Here is a 24486-nt window from a genome sequence, read left to right on the forward strand (position 1 = left end):
TGTGCCTTTAGTAATAATAATATTGTGTACATCGTTAATTATTTTAAAACTTAAGTTCAATTCGAACAAATTTAAAAATTTGGCTTGTAGTGAAATAAAAGGAAAAAAAGAACTTAAAGCAATTAAAGTGATGATTGCTATTTGTGTATCATTTGTTGTAATAGTTACACCACTAACAGTAGTTGAAGAAATGGTTTCGATACACGTAAGTGACGATTATGGTTTTATGATAAGCCTGACGACTACATTATACCAGTCAACTGCATCTATTAATTTCATCATATATGTCAAGCTGAGCTCCAAATTCTCTAGTAATTTAAAATGTTTTACAGTCTTCAGAAAATAATATTTCTATAACACGCTTTTATACATATTTATATTTTTTTATAATTTAAAAAATTGAAAATAATAATTTCAACATATATTTTGATCTTTTTGATATAAGTCCTAGAAAATGTATTTTAACTTAAAATTATAAAATGATTGTAAATAAAATTAAAATGAAGTAAATACCAAGCTAGATTCTTATTTCGGTTTAAAATGTTTATCTGCTGAACACTTCAACGAAACATTTTTTTTTAAATCTTATAGCAATTGATCCAGTGGCATAGCTACCGTAAAGCTAGCTTAAAGCAAAGCATAGGGGCCCAAGGCAAATAGGGGCCGTTTTTCGAAAGTTTGAGGGGGGGGGGTGCAAATCGAAAGTCTGTGGGGGGGGGGTGGGGTGGCAATCGAAAGTTTGAGGTGGGGTGCAAATCGAAAGTCTTAGGGGGGTGCAAATCGAGGGGCCCACTAACACTTTTTGCATAGGGGCCCAAAACTCCTAGCTACGCCACTGAATTGATCTCATAAAATGAATATCTTAAAACCTATTGTGTGATTAAATAACGTATGTCTAAAATTTATAAAAATAAATGTCTGATAATTTTCGGTAGCAGTTAGCCTCTCTGACATTTTTTATATTTTTTTTTCACTCTTTCTTTTTTTTTGATTCTTTATGTATTTGTAATGTTAGGCATACTTTGCAAGTGTATTAAGCACAATGTTAAAATTTCGAATTAAATGTTCAAAAGTACAATAAAAAAAAGTTTCTATACGTTCGTTGTCAGCCGTCTTCGTATATATCTCTGTGTTGGTTCTGTGTTTTTAAGATGTCTAATGTGCTTACAAATAACTTTAATCTGAAGAGTAACAATAGGAACATACTATTATTATTATGAGTTGGGTTTGGGAGGTGCGAAAGAAAGTTAGTGCGAAAGAGATAAGGAATGCATGAAATGATGACGCGAACATAGAGAGTAATTTTTTGTGTAGAAACTGGTTACTCTGGACTTTTTTACTTTCTCGTATATACGAAGTATAGAGAAAGTCTTGTAATCGTGCAAAAAAAAATCACTGATACGGAAAAACATAATTTTGCAATCTTGTCCGTATGTCTGTGTGTGTGTGTGTGTGTGTGTCTGTGCGTGCGTGTGTCTGTGTGTGTGTAAACACGATAACTTGAGTACCGTTACAGCTAGGTTGATGAAATTTCATATATAAGTATTTTATCAAAATTGTAGATCCGTATCAACTTTTTAGCGATTTCCTGTAACCGGAAGTTGTATTTTTTCTACTTTGAATTTTTCAAAAGCCTGTAACTTGAGTATTATTTCAGATAGATAAATGAAATTTCACACGTAAGTAAAAAATCTAATTCTCTACCTTCTGTCAAATTTTGAGTAATTTTCGATTTCTCAAAAAACGCATGTAAATTTATAAAGTACTAATAATATTGCACACTATTATACACATTTTGTTTTGCAGTTCGCTTGGTGCGCAATTCTTTTTTCTACTAGATTTTATTCTATTTTTAAAAGTTTAAGTACTTAAAAATCATGTCTATATTCCGAGTTATATAAGAATATTCGAGAAAGTTTAGGGGAGATCACTCCCGGTTTATTTTTACTTAGTGTAAAGAAGTATGACTTATGAGGTTAGATTGGTACACGGAATCGTGTAAGGATTGTAAGAATCTGATATCAACATATGGAAGCCAGTACAAGATCAGCATTTTCCCGTTCGTGCTTGAGAAACTATGGGCAGAGTTAGAGTTCATCTGTTTCAATGACCTGGGAACTCAGTGGGATTGTGTAGTTAACAATTTTCCAAGACGCCTTAGTTTTCCTGATGCGAGTTAGGTATCTATGAGTTGTGGACTCATGGACGAGACTTTCAAGTTAGTAGTCGTGAGTGCTACCATCCGACCACGCCGACAGTAAGGTGAGCGCTATGCTCAGCCGACTTTTCTTTCCCTAACGTGAGTTAGGTCCGAATCGGAGCTGGGTAGACCCAGGATGTTCGACTGACTTGAACCCGGATTAGATCTGGAGGCAGAGCTTCTTCCAGGCATCTCTTCCGGGGGGCGCTCCGCCGAAAATATCAAGAGCCCCCCCCCCCCCCCCCCCGTACAAAAAAAGTCTGGAAGAAACAATGCTGGAGGGTTAGCAGTCTTGACCGCTAGACATGGCCGACCTGACATGGGGAACTCGGCAAAAAAGCGTCACATCATTTATTGATGACCCCACCCCCCCATCCTCACTCAATCAGAGATGGGTGGATTATCTACCATTCGACCACACTGTCCCATTTAATCGTGAATGTGAATAAACAGTAAGGCAATTGGGTGTTTGAGGTTTATAGCCCGTTTACAACCGTAAGGTTATAACATAGACTGTAATTACATGGATTTTTACGTGTTGTCTTACAAGTTTGGTCCATTTCACTAATTACTAATTTTACCATAAGCGCAACCAAACACCCCCCTCCTCCCCCACCCGATCCCGGTAACAAAATTCCTCTGGACATGACCCCCTCCCCGGAATGACATCAGAAACCATTTTCACCATCAACCAATAATAAGAATTAAAAACTCACAACCTGAACAAAATTATTTGAAAAATACTCTTTTTATTTAGCTATTTTCATAAAAATTAAGAATTTTATATTATTCCGACAACAACTAACAAATTATTTTTTTTAAATGGTTCAAAATCCAGCATCATCAAGGTCTCAATTCTGGGGTACAGAGAGTCATCAGCCATCTCTGTTGGTATTCACTGGTACTTTAAGTGCTACAATATAGTTCTTTTAGCTATTTTCAGACTATAGGACACCATTCCAGGCTAAAGAACAATGTCGTAGCTTGTTAAAAGTTTCTACAATGTGCTGCAATGGCAGTGTTTACAGAAATTAAATTGAAGTGTTCTAAATCGAGAGAATGTCTAATATTTTCAAATGTTAGTTGAACGAAAATTTATGTTGATGGTCTTAGGGAGGTTTTTGCTACCCGGAGATAACAGGAAGGCTTGGGACAATGGGTGACCAGCGCAAACACGGGTGGTCAAGCACGGACTATGGGTGGCCCAGTTGGGAAAATGGATGGCCTTGGTACCATGAGTGATCAGCGCAAACACTGGTGGCCAAATATGGGATATGGGTGGCCAAGTTGGGAAAATAGTTGAGCTTCAGGCGAGTAGCCTTATGCCAGCAGATGGCCTAGGCACAATGTCTCACCTAGTTTGATGATTCTACGTATATCTAGACCAAACCATGACTTGTCGGTACTTATATTCCTGCCTGAAAAATATCTTGAGAACACTGAGAGTGTGGGAGACAATAGGGCTGGTAAGTAGGTCACCAACCAGTTCTACGGCGCAATAAAACCTGCATGAGCCATACAACTGGTTGATGACCTACTTACCAGCCCTATTCTCGAACTGGACTTGAACTAGACTAGCATTGTGTAGCCTTAATACATCAAAATGTAAATGGACACTGGACGGATAAAAATTAAAAGCAATAGACGACTTGATTTTAAAATGAATAGAAGTGAGAACTCTTTGGGACACATAGACGTTTGGAAAAGTTTCGGCGAGTTCAGTTTTGTTAAACACTGTATCAAACATTGTATCAAAACACTGTATAAACTGTACAATGACACGGCATGCAAAAACCAACGTGACAATATAACTTTTCAAAGCCTTTTAACACTTCAAAGAAGCCGCTGTATAGCTTAACATTGAATCCAATTTGTATTACACCTCAAGCTTAATCCAACCGTGGCATCTTGCAATCTATCACTGCTACACGGCAACTGCTTCAAGCTCTTTCATACACACGTAGTCTAGAATCTTCTGGGGAAGGGGAAGCTTTGAGATGTCCATGAACAAACGGTACCCCAAGTGATGGCGCAACCATTTCCGGCAAATTTGACGGAGTGACGTCACTTCCTGTGCGTGAAGTAGCCAATGGCTGATCTGGGAAAATAAAAAAACACGGTTTAATATTATCGCATATTTATTGTAGCTAATAAGTTCTTTGGTTGTTTTTTTTTTACAAGAGCTCTCGTTTTTTGAAGCAGATAAGCCATTTATTTAACTATTTTGTAGGCCTGGAGAGGATCAGCATAATCTTTTCTCGTTCGTGCCGAAGACATATTGTACAAATGAAGTAGAGTTCATCTATTTCAATGACCTCTGCATACAAGGGAATAGTGTGGTCAGGACTATACCCAGCCACCTTTGTTTCCCTAACTTAAGTCTGGTACCCATCAGACCAAGGTGGTCTCACGGGTCGTCCTCCAAATTCGAACCTGGGATCCGAACTCGAGACTTTCGCGTTAGTAGTTGTAAGACGTAAAGGTCTGCAGGATACACAGAGGCGTAGCGAGGGGGCGGGGGGCTGGGGGCGGGGGTGCGGACCGCACCGGGTGACACCGTTTAAGGGGGTGACACCAAGGCAAAAAATAGCAAAATATATAGAGAAAAATTAAGTGTTTAATTCGAGTGTTAAATAGTCCTTAAGAGGTGCAAATCGAAAGTTTGAGGGGGGGGGGGGTGGAAATCGAAAGTGTGAGGCGGGGGGGGGGGGAGGTTGGAAATCGAAAATTGAAAGTTTGTCAGCGGGAAGGGTCGCTACGCCTCTGGGGGAAGGTGACACCATTAAGTGCCGCACCCGACCTCGCTACGCCACTGAGGATACATAATGCTATAATCACTCATGTAATAACAAGACTGAGTGTTTTGTGAAATCATTAACTTACAGTACCGGTATAAGCACAAGGTCTTATCTAAAACGATTTCACTATCATATTATCATCAAAATAAGTCCAAACTCTGATGGAGTCCCTCGCTTGAATAAAAGAAATGCTGCGGGTCATTTTCTGACAACACTATCCCATGTCAAAAGCACGAACTCAGTGTTTCTTCCAGACTTTTTTCTCCGGGGGGCACTTGAAATTTTCGGGGGGGGGGGCGGTAAACTTTCTTCGGGGGGGGGGGGGGGCGGACACTGTTAAAAGTATATATTTTCTATATAAATTATATAAATTTCATTTCGTTCGGGGGGGGGGGGGGAGGGGGGGGGTAAAAATCGCCTGGAAGAAACTCTGCATGAACTCTACTTCATTTTCGCCAAAGATCAAAATATTTCATCACACCAATATAATTGCTAATGGCAACATTTACATTCAAGAAATGATGTAGAAGTTTCTGATGATGTTGAAGGTTTGGGGGGTCAAACTTAACTGGATGGGTATATGACTCAAATTCAGTACCGAAACACAAAAGGAACCCCCCCCCCCCCAACCACCCCCCACCCCCACACACATGTACATGATCCACAAACACAAAAACACACACATACTCATAGGACCCCTACACACATACACAGGATCCTCCACAAACAGCACCACAAACACGAGCATGAACCCTACCCAACACACACAGGACCACAAAAACAAGCATGAACAAGCCCCCCCCCCCACACACACACACATAGACCTGGTTGTTGACGAAGAGTGCCTGTGTCTCTGGCACCCTCAGTGCCTCCCTCATGTGCTGGTTGTCGTAGCCGCTCAGGATGAACAGCTTCAAGATCTTCACAAGCTTCAGCTGAACGGCAATCTTCACAGGGCATGTGTCGTCACCGCCGTGTAGAGGGCACTGATAGATGAGGGCAGAGCATGTGCATCCGATAGATGGATAGTTGGCGCTGTATGCGGGTATAGGTATACACACCCGAACACAGTCACATACACAGCCATATACAGACTCACAGGCACACAAGACAAACTATATATATATATATATATATATATATATATATATATATATATATATATATATATATATATATACATACATATATATATATATATATATATATATATATATATATATATATATATATATATATATATATAGTAAAAGGCTTTTAAAAAATTGAAAGAAGAAAAAGTTCCACTTCCGGTTATCGGAAATGGCTCAAAAGCTGTTATGGATCTACAAATTTGATATAATACTTATAAACGAAATATCATCAACCTAGCTGTAACGGTACTCAAGCTATCGTGTTTACAGACATCCACACACACATACACGCACACACAGACATACGGACAAGATTGCAAAACTAAGTTTTTTCCGACTCAGGGAGGAGTAAAACGTCGAGATCTACAAAAATCTCGATTTTTTTTGTCGAGATCTACAAAAATCTCGATTTTTTTTTGCACGATTACAAGACTTTCTTAATACTTCGTATACGAGAAAGTAAAAATTAGACAAGAAGTACTACGCCTTCCTTGCTTCTGAGTCTCTGACCCGTCAAATTTCCAGTGTTTTAGGGCCGGGTTTGAACAAGGCTGGCAAGTTCCCAGCACCAATTACCCACAATGACAGTCTTAATGCAAAAATTGAGGAGACCAAGGCCACCGTCAAATTTGGCTGTTTGCATTGGACATGTCAATATGAATTCAGAGGAGCTGTTCAAAAATGTAAATTTGTGCAATAAAATATATAAATAAAAGGTGTTTACATTTATGGTTCTAAAATCTATAGCGATGTCGGAAGAAAGGAAGGTAGGAAGGATTGACACACTACTACCAGCGTTATATTATAGATATAGACTAATATAGTTATATATATTATAAAATCTTTTTTAAAATCTTTGAAAAAAGAACCGATTCAAATCCATAATAAATAGAAATGTTTTGAATGATAAATATTTATAACAGGTATTTAGTTCTAATCCATTCCGTATTTGAACCATGCTCTTCTGGTATGAAGTCAGACGGACTAGCAACTTGGTCAACCTGAATATGTTCTACTTTTCAAAAATCATAAATATAAATGGTCCCAGAGCCTGGCCTTACCGTCTACTTCCATTCACGGTAAAACAAGTTCGCTGTCAAATGGATTGTATTCTAGTTGAACCTGTTTGTATATGTTACTTTAGTGGTGCATAATATAGTGTGTAATCTGGCATGTAATATGGTATGTAATCTGGTGTGTAATCTGGTATGTAATATGGTATGTAATACGGTATGTAATACGATAAGTAATATGATATGTAATATGGTATGTAATCTGGTATGTAATTCGGTATGTAATTCGGTATGTAATATGGTATGTAATACGGTATGTAATATGATATGTAATATGATATATAATATGATATGTAATATGGTATGTAATATGGTATGTAATATGATATGTAATATGGTATGTAATCTGGGATGTAATTCGGTATGTAATCTAGTATGTAATCTGGTATGTAATATGATATGTAATATGATATTTAATATGATATGTAACATGATATGTAATATGATATTTAATATGATATGTAACATGATATGTAATATGATATGTAATATGGTATGTAATATGGTATGTAATTCGGTATGTAATTCGGTATGTAATCTGGTATGTAATTCGGTATGTAATCTAGTATGTAATCTGGTATGTAATATGATATGTAATTCGGTATGTAATCTTGTATGTAATATAGTATGTAATATGGTATGTAATTCGGCATGTAATCTGGTATGTGATTCTGATATGTATTCTGGTATGTAATTCGGTATGTAATTCGGTATATAATTCGGTATGTAATTCGGTATGTAATCTGGTATGTAATCTGGTATGCAATTCGGTATGTAATCTTGTATTTGTTTCTGACATGTAATCCGCTATTATTTATTTCATCATTGTGAGATGCAGTAACCAACTCACATTTGTGTAAATATTTGACACGCTCAAACATAAATGTAACCAGAGAGCTGAGTGCCAGAAAGCTGAGTGTACCTGATAGGTGTCCACCATCCCATTGGCCCGCAGCAGCAGTGCCGTGATGTCATACCGTTCCTTAGCAACGGCGTACCACAGAGGTGTTTTCTGCTCCTTGTCAGGTAGGTTGATGTCCGCCCCTGCTGCTATCAGGTCGTTGACACACCTGGGTGACATTGGAAGTATGGAGATTCAGGCGACAGCCATGCACTCTGAGTGAGCAGTGTTTCTTTTAAGACATTATTTCTCTTAGGGTGGGGGGTGAACTTTTTTAAGCGGGGGGGGGGGTGCATTTAAATTTCTGGAAAAAGCAGGGCGGACACTGGTTAAAGTATACGTTTTTATTATAAACTATATAGCTGGCAAGTCCTAAGAATGAATTCCGAAGACATCGCAGGAATGGCGCTAAACTGGACGCCTCAAGGAAAAAGAAAGAAGGGAAGGCCAAGAGAGACGTGGAGGTGTACGGCGGGGGGGGGGGGGGGGGAAGCAGCTGGCAGAGGCAGGACTGTCATTAGGGACTGCCAGGAAAATTGTTGGAGACTGACAAAAGTGGATGGAGCTTTCTGTGGCGGCCCCATGTGTCTTGGGCCCAAAAGGGAAAAGATGTCTATATCGAAAAAGATATTGTCTATTTCGTCCGGGCGGGGGGGGGGGAGGGGAGAGGGGGGAGGGGATGGAGGCAGTAATCCAGGTAGGGGCAGTGACCCCCCCCCCCCCCTTGAAGAGATGCCTAAAAGAAACTATGAACACGTCATTTCAATATATTTAGATTATCTTTGCTGTAAGAGCGAATGACGAATGTAAACTGCACTTTCAGCAACTACAGTTCCATCGAATAAATGACTAACAGTTCATCTGTTGATTTTGTGACATTGAAACTCTAAGAAAATGTTACTATGACTACAAAAATGTCCAGTACGAAGTGTAATTTGTACCGTTTTTACCTGATGTGTCCTTTATAAGCTAAAAATATGTAGCGGTGTTTTCCTGCTGGAGTGTGTGGCTATGTTGACATCAACTCCTGGCGTCTGGCAGAGGCTGTGTATCACGTGATCCAGACCTTCAGTGGCGGCCATCAGCAGGGGCGTGCAGCCATCTTGGTCAGTGACGTTCACATCCGCCCCTGGAGTACGTGGAAAGTATTTTTGAGACAATAGTTAAATTGAGGGGGGGGGGGGAGGTTAATCCACAAATGACATCAGTATTTTATAAACGATTATTATCACCCCCTCCCTTCCTGCCAACCGCCACACATTGTCACAAAACGTCAGACCCCCCTACCCACCCCCCCCCCCCCCAAAATAAAAAATAAGCCGTCAAGACCCTTTCAAAAATGCCCTTTAATTCGTTTGCAGGGGTCTCCAAACTACGGCCGCGGGCCGTTTGCGGCCCGCGAGGTCCTCTTATCCGGCCCGCGGTGATCTTTTTGTTCACGGAAAAAAATGTTTGTTAGAGGTGGCTGAGGAAACCTTGCCCCGAAAATTCAAAACAATTTGAAAATGTATCTTTAGGTGCAAATACCATTGCCCGCAGTGTTGCAGACATTGAAGAAAACATTGTGACTCAAATAGTGGAAATTGCAAACAAGTTTCGCAATTTTTCAATTGCAATGGATGAGTCGCTGGACAGCTGTTCCATGTTTTGGAACAAGTACAGGGCAACAACTTGACGCACTTTCAGCAGTGCAAGGTCTTTATGGCTGAAGCAACAGCTGAGTTCCCCACATCATTTGTATGCGAGATCATCAAGGACCTCCAACTGCAGTTTCAGTAGCGGTTTTCTGACTAGGATTCAAAGGCAGAAGAAGTGAGACTGTTTCAAAACTCATTTGAAGCAATTGTAACCAGTTGCCCCAGATAAACTGCAGATGGAGGTCCATTGAATTGCAAGCAAATGACTTCCTCAGAGATAAGTTTAAAAAATGGCGGGTGTGTTTTTGTATTTGCCCAAGGATAATAAACTTGGAACTCGAGTGTGTTGTCGACCCCGACAGTGTTTCTTTCAGACTTTTTCTCCTGGAGTGGGGGGGATTTAAATGTGTATATATTTCTATATAAATTATATTTCGTTGGGGGAGGGGGAGGGCAGGGGGGGACACCGCCACCCCAAAGAGATGCATGTAAGGAACTCTGGCCCCCGAAATGATATTTAATAGTTAAAACGGCCCTAGGGCTGAAAAGTTTGGAGACCCCTAAAATAGGGCATGGCGCATGATAACCATCGAGGCACGTAGAATGAGTGATCGATTATTCTTTCAAGTTATGATAGGAAGTATATAACGTTACAGAAATGCTTGTTTTTTTCTCTAATAACTAGGCAACTCATTAATTATTGTGTACCACAGGAGCTATCGGAACATCTTAAAATAAATCCGCCAAACGTGACCTAACAGTGTATGATGTCGAAAACATGCTCATTTCAGAAAACACAGTCTAGCAGAAGAGACGTGTGAATGTTAGAAAATGTTTTACCATACCATCTTCGTTTTCATAACTTACGGCGTAAGCCATTTTGTAGATTCACAGACCTTGGTGAATGCTGCACTCTTCAAACCTGCTTTTCAAAGTTCAACGTATGCCGATGATTCCATTGCTAGTCATGGAAATGACGGTAACAAAACCGAGACCCAACGAAATATGTTTGCACTCACACTTTAAGTGAGAACCCAAGCTGGTGGCTTGTTGACCTACAGGTGTGGTACCTGGTCGACAACATTATTTTCACGAACAGGTAAGCGAAAATTACATTCGATTGATTACCTTCAAAAATAATTTATACAGATGAAAAACATCTACCCCCCCCCCCCAACGAAATATAATTTATACAGAAAATATATACTTTAACTATTGTCCGCCCCCTCCCCGGAAAATTTAGTACTCGCCCCTTCCGGAAATATCAAGCAAAAAAGATCTGAATGAAACACTGAACTGAAGTGTGTTAAGGGACAAACGCATACAATTTACTGGAAATTATTGTGATTTAATGTTATTGTATGTATCCATTTAGTTTTGCGACGCAAACTTGAAATAAGGTAGGCAACTGGGAAAATACCAGATTCGATACACAAAATGTGTATGTTATATATGACCGAAGCATACGCTGCATGTTTTTACAGGTTTCGTGTGTAATTTTCTAATAAAATATCTTCTAATAGAATAAATATGTGGTATAAATATACATCCAAGTATTGAGTTAAATGAACTAACATGTGGTCAAACAATCTCCATTAATCTTGTTCAATTTAACTGTGCATACAACTACAATGATCCTTGATAAGTACATAAACAACGACCCTTTATAGAAAAGTTTTTATCATAGGCCAGTGCAAGGCCTAGCCGGGACTGCAAGTAGTAAACTGGATATATAATAATTGTTTGATATTCTAAATGGTTGTGTCACTTTATTATCATATTATGTTAGAAAATGTCTTAGTGATTAGTACATTTTGATACTAGTTTTGAGAAGTTCGTTTGAAGATTTTACAAAAAAATAGATACATTTCATAATTCTATTCATTACCAGCAGTATAAATAATTTTTTTTTCTATTTAGTGTATACGAACAATAATCTGCCAAATATTTTGCTTAATAGATTCGTTATTACAATACATTTTAGACACGTTTTATTATGTAGATGCATGAAACATGAAATAAAATGTTTACCGTAGCATATAGTTCTTTTTAAACATAACTTACATAACCTAGGCTTTTCCCAGCTAACATGTTAGTGATTGCTGAAGTCAAAGACTGGATTCGCGAGTTGTGGAAATATACTGATATTTACGAAACTGTTCATAAGATGTGTAGAATCTATTTCAAAAGTTATTAGTAAAACAATATTGTATCTCTGCCCAGATTCGATAGTTTGGCCACAAGACTAGAAAACTTCAAGATCGATGTGTTTAGAACAGACCCGCGTTTGATGCCAGGGTTCCCGTTGGTGTCTGGTGACGTATGCTACCAGCAGGTTGATCCTCTAGGGCCTGGGACTTTTATCTGGAACTGTACAACTCCAGTGTTGGGGACTTTTCTTAGACTAATCAGGTAACTCCATTAATCTACTATAAAGATCGATTAAGCATTCAATTATTTTAAACAACCAACATATGAATCCTTTAAAACCCTATTCCTGCTAAACCGATATAAATCATTACACAATATGATCAGATGGTATACCTAATTGTGTACACTAAGATCAACTGATACTCATCATAACACACTATGATAAACGGATATAATTCATTATTTATTATTATTATTTGAAAGTGTTTTGTTTGGAGATAATTGTGTCTGTAAGTTTTCAATTTTTTAAGGTACACAACAAACTTTCTTAATTTTTGTGAACTGGAAGCTATGTCGACGTACATGGACCCCATGGAAGCGGACTACAGAGGGTACGACGACACGGTACTCAGTCTGTCTCCCATTGTCACAATCACTACAGAAACACCGACGTTCTGCGCCCTCAGCTGTCTGGGGGTCAGGGACACTCGGATTTGTCTGGCCTTCAACTGGTTCCAGTCCACGGGGCTCTGTCAGTTGTTGGACTTTAACCCCAGTAACACAAGTCTGATGGGGAATCTTGTTGGTCAAGTGGGGGCTAGGCTCTACGTGGTTCAGCCTGTAAAAATCTTTGATTGACTCTGATAGACGTTATAGAATGGTGTGATTGTGTTTGACTCAGAGCTTCATCAAAGAAAGATCTTTGGATGATATCCCTGAGACTTTACACATGATGTCTTTCTTTGTAAATATTTAATTCACCAACAACTAAATTTTTAATGCCTTTTGCAATTTTTACAAGCTTTTATTTAACTCACTTCCTCTGTCGTCAGTCTAGACGGAAACGCAGGAGTGAAAATTCGGACAGTTCTACTTGACCGATACGATTCACATTTGGCACGTGGGTCAAGACATGAAGACAATGCAATCTGAAACTAAATTTGACTTAATTGGATGCCTAATTGATTTTTAATGAATTAATTAAAATTTGGACCGAATTAGTAGGCATGTCTAGCCAACCACACCACACGCGTCATCACCTTCAATAGCTGCGCCATCACGTAATGGCTGCGTTCAAAAACCATTGCGCGCCTACTGAACGTGATGTTCAGTAGGCGCGCAATGGTTTTTAGTCATGTAACTCTATTGTAAATAAAACATGTAAAGTACTGAAAAAAAAATTCATAAAAAACGTTTTAATAACAAGCTTTTATGTAATGATGCACTAAAAAGTAGAAAATAAATTATAGACTACTATTTAAATAACTATAAAGAAAAGCGTGGGTCACTTTAGTATCTATTGGATACCTTTACTAATGTTAAGGAAGACACCCACGCTTTTCTTTATAGTTATTTAAATAGTAGTCTATAATTTATTTTCTACTTTTTAGTGCATCATTACATAAAAGCTTGTTATTAAAACGTTTTTTATGAATTTTTTTTACAAGCTTTTATTTAACTCACTTCCTCTGTCTGTCTGTCTAGACGGAAACGCAGGAGTGAAAATTCAGACAGTTCTACTTGACCGATACGATTCACAGTTGGCACGTGGGTCAAGACATGAAGACAATGCAATCTGAAACTAAATTTGACTTAATTGGATGCCTAATTAATTTTTTATTAATTAATTAATATTTGGACCGAATTAGTAGGCATGTCTAGCCAACCACACCACACGCGTCATCACCTTCAATAGCTGCGCCATCACGTAATGGCTGCGTTCAAAAACCATTGCGCGCCTACTGAACGTGATGTTCAGTAGGCGCGCAATGGTTTTTAGTCATGTAACCCTATTGTAAATAAAACATGTAAAGTACTGAAAAAAAATTCATAAAAAACGTTTTAATAACAAGCTTTTATGTAATGATGCACTAAAAAGTAGAAAATAAATTATAGACTACTATTTAAATAACTATAAAGAAAAGCGTGGGTGTCTTCCTTAACATTAGTAAAGGTATCCAATAGATACTAAAGTGACCCACGCTTTTCTTTATAGTTATTTAAATAGTAGTCTATAATTTATTTTCTACTTTTTAGTGCATCATTACATAAAAGCTTGTTATTAAAACGTTTTTTATGAATTTTTTTTTAAAGTTTTAAAGCGAAAAAGAAAGTACTTTTTCAGCATACGTTTATTGTTAAATTCCATATCTAAATTTAACATTTCCTTAAAAAACATAGTTAACGTAAATAGTTTTTCACCGAAAAACAATTTGAAATATTTTTTTATCTTTAAAAACAAGATAACATGTAATATATATATGGGAGCTAAAACGCTTTTGTCCACGATTTTCAAGATGAATTTATTGTAATTATTGTTATATTGGTCACATTTATGACAAAATATCGAACCTTTTGTAAACGCGATGGCCGTAATAGTGGAACAGCGAGACGCAAAGAAATAAAAATGTTATAGAGCAACAAGAAAATAAAATGGCAGAGATGATTAAATAATAAAAGAAATACTTGTTAAATGAGTCTAACTACGTTAGCAAATACAGAAAAAAAAATTTAAAAAAATAATAATAGGCATAAAGTTGATCACTATTTTCGATAATACAGAAATAAAAATGTAAGAAACAGTGACCTACAAGAAACTATCTACAAATTAACGTGCTTAAATACAAGAATAATATGACAGAAAACTACACATGGAATCAACGCTAAATAATGCGCACGTTTTTTATTTAACAAGTCGGTATAACTGAGAGACATAGTAAGGAGTTAAAATAATTGACAAGGAATTACGTAAGTAACTTATTAAGAAGGCCGATTATATTAACGCCTTTATTACTTCACTACTGTGGATAGCAATATATGTTATAAAAGCTTTTTGTCTGCTTTGATTTCACATATTTTCTGTACATTTATTCAGCTAATTTTTCCTCATACACTTTCATAAGGTCTCTAAACTAGTGCTTACATAATGTATATTTGTACAAGATGCCTTAGTAAAATCTGCAAGTGACATCAAATTTTCTGCTAGTGATGACATTGCAGGTTCCGTCGCGAATTAATCGTTTGTCCCTAGGTTAGTAGTGATCCGAAAACATAAACATAGCAGAAACTAAATATTCATATAAAAGATGAAAGGTCACATTGAGACAGCTCAAGAATAGGTTACACGTCTGAAGATTGGCATGCCGTGGTCGTATGGCAGAACATAGAACTGCTTACCGGAAAATCTCTTATTCTAATACAGGGAATCCGAATGGTTCTGAGACAATCAAGGTCTGATGAGTGCCAGACTCACGTAAGGAAAAGTAAAGGCGGCTAGTCTGGCCACACTATCCTTTCGTATGCCAAACTACAGAAACAGATGAAAACTACTTCACATGCCTAATGGACCGTCAGATTCGAAAAAGAACTTTACTTCTACAAAAATAGTTTGACTTTTTACATTTTCTCACTTGCAACGTATAATCAAAATAAATTGTTTCAGAAGTTTAATAGCCTAGTTATCGTTATTCGCCTCGCTAATTTCATCAAGCATTCATGTACTGCGCATTAGACTTATTCGTTTCTAGTTATTAAAGGCTAGATTCATGGATTCATATGAATGTGTTTTTTCAGTGTTTCTTCCAGACTTTTTTCTCGGGGGGGGGGGGGGGGGGAGGGGGGGGGGGCGGTCAACATTTTTCGGGGGGGGGGGGGGGAGGGGGGAGGCTGCGGACACTAGTAAAAGTGTATGTTTACTACATAAAATCCATCTCGTTCGGTAGACTTTCGTTAGGTTTTTTTTTAAAGCTTAAACAGCTGTGAAAAAAAAAATAGAGGTACTGTTTTGATTGTAACATCCATAGACCGTGCTGTTTAGCCTTTATCCTTGGTTCATGTGACTTATGTCACATTTTATCACTTAATTTAATAGAAAATTACACAGGTACACACACACACTCATATATATATATATATATATATATATATATATATATATATATATATATATATATATATATATATATATATTATATATATATATATATATATATATATATATAAAACGTTCATTTCTCATTATAAAATTATTTGCTTATAATATAAACATAATTCGAGGGTTTATAGTTCAGTTGGTTTTTGTCAGAGGCTCATGTTTAAGGGGTTTATTGTAAATTCAATCTTGAAATACTTATACCATATATTTAGACCTAGATCTTGATCCAATGATTACATTATTTTCTTTTTTTTTTTTTTAATTATATTATTTTCGACTTGAAATTTCAAGTCACTAGATAATTGCTTTATACTTAAAATATCCTTGTAGATTCATAATGTTTTTATTTTTAATAAAGCTGATTAGATGTTCGAAATGTATGGTGTTTTAAAGTAAAATACAGCGTAAAAATTAAATTATTAATACTATTAAATTTCTAAATGTATATCACACACATTAATAATCATAATAATCTAAAACAATTTTTATTTATTTTAAATCCTTTTTTATCATCTAATTTTCCACAAAGAAAAACGTTAATTACGTTTTTATGTTGACACATTTTGATGACTTATTGGAATTATCAACAAAATAACAAAATAGCCACGAAAGAGTGCACATTATGGCGCGAAATCTTCTAGCTGAAAAATTATAATACTTATACAACATTTGGATATGTAGTTGCCTTCTTTCATCGTAACTAAGCGTTTTTATTTTATTAAGTCGATCCACATCTATATCACTACACTCTGGTCAGTTGAAGAACGTGCCATTTAGTCAATTAAACTCATCAATTTTACATAGCTACTAGACGAAATAAGTGATACAATTTAACAAAATGTATGCTTTACACGTGGCTTCTTCTTCTTCGTCCTTAAATTTTGGTGTTGGGAGGGATCGAGCCTTATCTCGAGAGGGTTTGAACCAGAGACTTTTTCGAATTTAACAACCATGAGCTTTTGCCGACTCGACCACGCCTCCATCACAATTAAAGATACGTATCAACTGGTTATGCGCCATTGAGGCCATTGACTCCGATTTCAGCCTGCTTTTCTTTTTGGATTTGCTTCTATAACCTTTGTCCAACAAAACTATAAGGCAAATGTTGTTTGATTTTGGAGTTGTTTCTCCTAGAAGAGTGGCTGTCCCCAACTGTCAAGCCTCACCTGCTCGAGGGTTCCTCCTTCTTCTTCGTTCTTAATTTTTAGTGTTGGGAGGGATCGAGCCTTATCTGCCAGAAGGTTTGAACTCGAGACGTTTTTTTTTTTCGAATTTATCAGCCATGAGCTTTGCCGACTCGACCATGCTTCCATCACAATTAAGGATTACGTGTCAACTGGTTATGCGCCATTGAGGCCATTGACTCAGATTTCAGCCTTTTCTGTCCATCTGCCCGAGGGTTCGAACTCGAGACTTTTCGGTTTAGCAACCATGAGCTTTAGCGACTCGACCACGCCGACCCCCCCCCCCCCCCATCGAGGGTTCCAACTCGTATCTTTTAGGTTTAGCAACCATGAGTGTCCCTGACCCCCAGACAACTAAGGGCTAAGAACGCCGATGTTTCGGTAGATTGTAACAAAGGGTTCACCGAACCCTTCTTAATAGTTCCTCTGTCCGCACTAACACATTCCAATAATGGATTGATCGAGACCAGGTTAAGAACCTATGGCTCAATGTTTGTGCAAAAGTATGCTAGATTTTATGAGTATACACCAGTGGCGTAGTGAGGTCGGGTGTTACCCGGTGCGGCACTTAATGGTGCCCCCCCCCCCCAGAGACGTAGCGACCATTCCCGGGGACAAACTTTCAAGTTTTCGATTTGCACCCCCCCCCCCCTCAAACTTTCGATTTGCACCCCCCTCCCCTCAAGTTTTTCTCTATATATTTTGCTATTTTTTGCCTTGGTGTCACCCCCCTAAATGGTGTCACCCGGTGCGGTCCGTACCCCCGCCCCCCTAGCTACGCCCCTGGTATACACTACTGCTGGGCAACGTAATTAATTTAATGAGATTACGTGCAAATAATGCAGGCTCTATTTTAGTAATTGCAACTTCACAAAATGTTTGATCACTAACCACTAAAAATTTAATTTTTTTTTACTTAGAACCAAAACGCCATTCAAAACAATCTAAATTTCGCTAATACCAAACATTATTTAAATTAGAACATTTGATACACTTTTTATTGTTTCATTTGTATTCACGAACAGAAACGATAAAGTTCTGAATTTTTTGCAGTCTTACTTTTTAATTTTTTAAAATTGTAACTACCCCTGGCGATGAAAAGCTTTCTTCGTCAATATTTTTATTTCTAGTCAAACAACTGTTACTGTTACTGATTACTGATAACAACAATAACAAAGCTATAAAAAATTTAAAATCTACACATTACGTGTCTGCTTTGTTGAGTTCGTATCAACATTCTGGGTACACGCCTGCGAATCATTACAATTAATTAGTTTTGTTTCTCCATTAATTAGCTCATACTTGAAATGTTTGAAACCAGCAGACTGTGACGATTGGTTGAGCGTAAAGTTCTGCACGATAATTTTTATTAGATTAGAACAGCGTTCTATTAGAATTATATGAGAATGAAAGTCACAATAGTTGAAACGATAGTTCCACCGAGACGGTACGCTTCTATCACGAAATGTAAGCCAATCTTTTTGTCTCAACGATTGTAGTTTAGATCAGGGGTATCTAACCTACGGCCCGCAAGGTCCTCTCATCCGGCCCGCGGGGATATTTTATCCACGGAAAAATGTTTGTTGGAGGTGGTTGAGGAACTTTGCACAGAAAATTCAAAACAATTTGAAAATGTAGCCCGCCTTGTTTCAGACATTGATGAAAATACTGTGACTTAAACAGTGAAAATGCATGCAAGTTTCGCCATTTTTTAATTGCAATGGATGAGTCGCTGAAATTTATATATATTTCTGTATAATTTATATTTCGTGGGGGGTGGGGAGTAGGGAAAGGTGGTATATGTTCTACGGTGGGGAGGGGGGGCAGAAGCGTAGCGACCCTTCCCGGCGCCCGGGGACAAACTTTCAATTTGGCGCCCCCCTCGGGAGCAAATTTTCAATTTGCACCCCCCCCCCCCCGCATACTTTCGATTTGCACCCCCCCCCCCCCCCCTTCAAACTATTTATAATGCAAAAATGCAGCTAAATTGACATTTTAATTTGTTTTTACAACCCATTTTGGCGCCCCCTAAGGTCGGCGCCCGGGGACATATGTAGCCCCTGCCCCCCCCCCCCCCCCCCCAAAGAGATGCCTGGACGAAACTGGCCCCGGAAATGATATTTGCTAATTAATGCGGCCCCCGCACTGAAAAGTTTGGAGACCCCTGGTTTAAAACATCGATTTATTTCTAAAATATTGACTGAGCTAGGTTAGCATATAGCATATAAAATGTTTCTTTTTAAAAAACAGTTTACTAAAAAGTGAGATAACTATTAAAATTCAGTTTCTAACATTACTTTTTTTTTAAAGCAAAAGTGTGACGGCACACTATATGAAACCCGCCCCCCTCTCCAAAAAGTGTGACATCGTTTATGGGTGACCCCTTAAGGGATTTTATCAATTTTACTTCAACTTGGGTTTATTTACCTTGGAGAAAGGATTTGAGAGATTTCTGAATGTACGACAGAAAATGATCCCCGGTGACCAATGAGATCGATCAATTGTTTAATTAAACACAGTGTTCAGTTTTTTTCTTAAGAGCGGACAAAACTTAAAAACTGCCCCAACCCCCCTCACACACCAACAAATCTGTTTCTCATCCCTTTGATATTTTACTATTAGAATCCACTCTCTCGGCAACCTAACTTCGTTACCTTTGTATGTGTTATGAGACTAACCCCGAACTAAAATACCAAGAGTTACATCACAAAGTATTGTTAAATCAAAGTGACATACACAGCCAACATACCTGCTCTCAAAAGCTACAGCCAACATACCTGCTCTCAACAGCTACAGCAACATACCTGCTCCCAACAGCTACAGTAACATACCTGCTCTCAACAGCTACAGCCAACATACCTGCTCTCAACACAACCAACATACCTGCTCTCAACACAACCAACATACCTGCTCTCAACAGCTACAGTAACATACCTGCTCTCAACAGCTACAGCCAACATACCTGCTCTCAACACAACCAACATACCTGCTCTCAACACAACCAACATACCTGCTCTCAACAGCTACAGTAACATACCTGCTCTCAACAGCTACAGCCAACATACCTGCTCTCAACACAACCAACATACCTGCTCTCAACACAACCAACATACCTGCTCTCAACAGCTACAGTAACATACCTGCTCTCAACAGCTACAGCCAACATACCTGCTCTCAACACAACCAACATACCTGCTCTCAACACAACCAACATACCTGCTCTCAACAGCTACAGCCAACATACCTGCTCTCAACAGCTACAGCCAACATACCTGCTCTCAACAGCTACAGCAACATATCTGCCTGCTCCCAACAGCTACAGTAACATACCTGCTCTCAACAGCTACAGCCAACATACCTGCTCTCAACACAACCAACATACCTGCTCTCAACACAACCAACATACCTGCTCTCAACAGCTACAGCCAACATACCTGCTCTCAACACAACCAACATACCTGCTCTCAACAGCTACAGCAACATACCTGCTCTCAACAGCTACAGTAACATACCTGCTCTCAACACAACCAACATACCTGCTCTCAACACAACCAACATACCTGCTCTCAACAGCTACAGCAACATACCTGCTCCCAACAGCTACAGTAACATACCTGCTCTCAACAGCTACAGCCAACATACCTGCTCTCAACACAACCAACATACCTGCTCTCAACACAACCAACATACCTGCTCTCAACAGCTACAGTAACTTACCTGCTCTCAACAGCTACAGCCAACATACCTGCTCTCAACACAACCAACATACCTGCTCTCAACAGCTACAGCCAACATACCTGCTCTCAACACAACCAACATACCTGCTCTCAACAGCTACAGCCAACATACCTGCCCTCAACAGCTACAGTAACATACCTGCTCTCAACAGCTACAGTAACATACCTGCTCTCAACAGCTACAGCCAACATACCTGCTCTCAACACAACCAACATACCTGCTCTCAACAGATACAGCCAACATACCTGCTCTCAACAGCTACAGCCAACATACCTGCCCTCAACAGCTACAGTAACATACCTGCTCTCAACAGCTACAACCAACATACCTGCTCTCAACACAGCCAACATACCTGCTCTCAACAGCTTCTCCACAGCCACAGCCGTGTGGCTGGCGTAATGCAGGGCTGTCCGGCCTTGATGGTCAGCTATGTTGACGTCACATCCGGCCTCCATCAGCCGGCTGATGGCGTAGTACTGTTTGTTGCGGACAGCCAAGGTCAAGGCTGTGCTACCGTTGGAGTCCCTGGCGTTAAGGTTGCAGCCTTGAGCTAGGAGGAGCTAAACGGTAGCAGACAAGATGTGAGGAGCTAAACGGTCTCTTTCTCTCTTTCTCTCTATCCCTATCTCTCTATCCCTATCTCTCTCTCTCCCTCTCTCTCTCCCTCTCCCTCTCCCTCTCTCTCCCTCTCTCATTCTCTCTCTCCCTCTCTCTCCCTCTCTCATTCTCTCTCTCCCTCTCTCTCTCTTTCTCTCTCTTTCTCACTCTTTCTCTCTCCATCTCTCGCTCTCTCTTTCTTTCTCTCTCAACCTCTCTCTCTCTTCCTTTCTCTCTCTACCCCTCTATCTTTCTCTCTACATCTTTCTCTCCCGCCCCTCTCTCTCTATCTCTCTCTCTCTCTCCCTCTCTCGCTCTCTCTTTCTTTCTCTCTCAACCCCTCTCTCTCTTCCTTTCTCTCTCTACCCCTCTATCTTTCTCTCTACATCTTTCTCTCCCGTCCCTCTATCTCTCACACATTGTGTTTTACAAAAAACAAACACACATGCCAGTGACTGCTCACCTCCAAACACTCATCCCTGCCCCATCTTGCCGACACGTGCAATGGCGTGTTCTGTCCACTTCCTCTGGCATCCACGTCCGACCCGCTCCGGCACAAGATGGCCACTACGTCATCATGGCCCAGCTGGACGGCCAGGTAGAGGGGGGTGTTGCCGCTGGGGTCACAGGTATCGGGGTCACCCCCAGCTGATGAAAGGCGAACTCGTTTTTTTGTTTGATAAAAAAAAAATCAATTATTTACCCCAGCTAAATGTTAGGACCCAGGGATCGAGTCCGAAAGACCTCCCTGCGTCGACCCAGCTCTGATGGATACCTGACTCACGTCAGTGAAAGGAAAGGCAGCTAGGCATAGTGCCGACCACACAGTTTATTTGTAGAGCTCACTGAAAAAATGTATCCCACCACTACCACCACCACCGTGTATTGGCTATTATAAACAAGCATTTACACCCTCAGACACTCACACAGACACACACTCACACAGACACACACACACACACACGAACACACACAGCTCATGTACATGTAGAACAAATAGTGTCGTCCTCTTTTGTTAATGTTTTTATTTTTATTTCGGATTTTATCATACCAAGGGAAACAACTAGGACTGGCGTATAAAATTTAGCTTTTATACAGCTATTTCCCATTGAACTTAAACTTTTACCTAAAATTGATTTACCAAACTATTATTAAAAGTAAAATTAATAATATTTTAAAGCGTGACACCCAATTACAGACGTCGGGAAATTATTCCTAGATAATCTTTAGCATAAAGGTCACCAATAGTTTATGATCACAACAAAAGTCTTAAATAAGCTTACGCTTAAATGACCTGTGTTGTAAGTGTGTTAATGAATGTTTTGTTTAACAAAAATAAAATGATAAAATACTTCAAACGGTGTATTAAAATTTGCCCAATACGGCTGGTAAGTAGGTCACCAACCAGTTCTACGGCTCAATAAAACCTGCATGAGCCATAGAACTGGTCGGTGACCTACTCCCCAGCCCTATACACAAGATAACAAACACCTGGACAATGCCACCAAACCTTCCCACAAACCCACCAAACGTTAAACCAGATACAGACCAACCTTTGAGTAGACATGACACGCAGTCAGCAAAGCCCTCCCGTGTGGCGTAGATCAGGGCCTTGTCCACGTCACAGCTAGACCTGTGTCCATTGAGCAGGAGGGTGAGTGCCCGTGGGTTGTTGGCCTGCACGGCAGTGAGCACACTGTGGGGTGGGGGGGGGGGATTTTATTAGTGGTGGGGACATTATGCATCGGGACAAAGTGAAGGGGACCGCGCCAATTTAAGGGGACTGTACCAATTTAAAAATTTAGGGGGACATTACCAATTTAAAAATTTAAGGGGACAGTACCAATTTAAGGGGGCAGTATCAATTAAAAATTTTAGGGGACAGTACCAATTTAAGGGGACAGTGCCAATTTAAGGGGACAGTACCAATTTAAGGGGACAGTACCAATTTTAGGGGACAGTGCCAATTTAAGGGGACAGCACTAATTTAAGGGGACAGTGCCAATTTAAGGAGTACCAACTTAAGAGGTCAGTACTAAGATAAAAGCAACAGTACCATTGACGCTGAATTGTCGCTTTTCGAAAACTTTTTATTCTTCTTCGTTCTTAATTTCAATAACTAATTTCTGTTGCATTTTGCGACTATTACCATATTAATTTATACAACTAGAGACATTCCATATAACAAAAAAGCGAAGTTTTCCGTAATAAAGAAAGTACTCCAAAAAACGTACCTTAATTTTGGCATAAGCTGTAGACGCGTATACTGGGACAAGCGTGATGGTTACATGAGTTGGTGGTGTGTTCGTATGCTATTGAGAAGGTTTGTTTATGTGTTAGTATGTTTGTGTATTGGGTTGGCCATGTGTTAATGAGGTCAGTTGCTAGTGTATTGTCAGTGTTGGTATTTTGTTGTGAATGTGTGTTGGTGTGTTAATAATTTCATGTGTTAGTGTGTTAGCGGAGTAGTGTGTTATTGTGCTGGTATGGTCGTGAGTAGCATACGCTTGGTGTGTTAGTGTAACAGAGAACATTATAAAACCTTAAGTCCGGTTAGCCAGCTGCTAAAACGTAAACACACATACCTGCTCATTAGAAAAGTTGAACCAAGAAGACAAATTATAAATCTATTTTTAAATATTTGCTCATGGTGTCTAGTAGACAAGTACTGGGTGGAACAATAAACGATGCTCTTCAGCTTTACACCTTAAAGTGAGCTGTAAACATGTGCTGCAGACTGTGCTAAAATTAGACCTCACCTTGGGCACGTGAGTTGACCTAGATTCAGGGCTGTGTTGCGAAATGGCAAGGGAAGTAATTCAAACTTAAATTTCAAAACTGATAATAAACACAATTGTTTCCCTTTGATCATAAAACTTCAAATTTTTTAAATTTTTGAATTTCCTTTAGTATTTTAATTA

The 24486-nt window shown here is 39.1% G+C and overlaps 1 protein-coding gene across 1 annotated transcript; it reads right to left on the reverse strand.

Moving 5' to 3' along the window:
- Nucleotides 1-3001: 3001 nt before the first annotated feature.
- On the reverse strand, nt 3002-24290 carry LOC131956257 (ankyrin repeat and SOCS box protein 3-like). Its single transcript, XM_059320683.1, is given in 9 exon segments — nt 3002-4298; nt 5823-5984; nt 8127-8274; nt 9056-9078; nt 9080-9234; nt 21321-21528; nt 22029-22213; nt 23119-23261; nt 24151-24290. Coding segments are annotated over 9 exon segments (1206 nt in total). The 5' UTR covers nt 24159-24290; the 3' UTR covers nt 3002-4124.
- Between the last annotated feature and the right edge of the window lie 196 nt (nt 24291-24486).

This window comes from Physella acuta, unplaced genomic scaffold (assembly GCF_028476545.2).
Source record: "Physella acuta isolate Inbredline_101_S28 unplaced genomic scaffold, ASM2847654v3 ptg001141l, whole genome shotgun sequence".
Taxonomy (NCBI): domain Eukaryota; kingdom Metazoa; phylum Mollusca; class Gastropoda; family Physidae; genus Physella; species Physella acuta.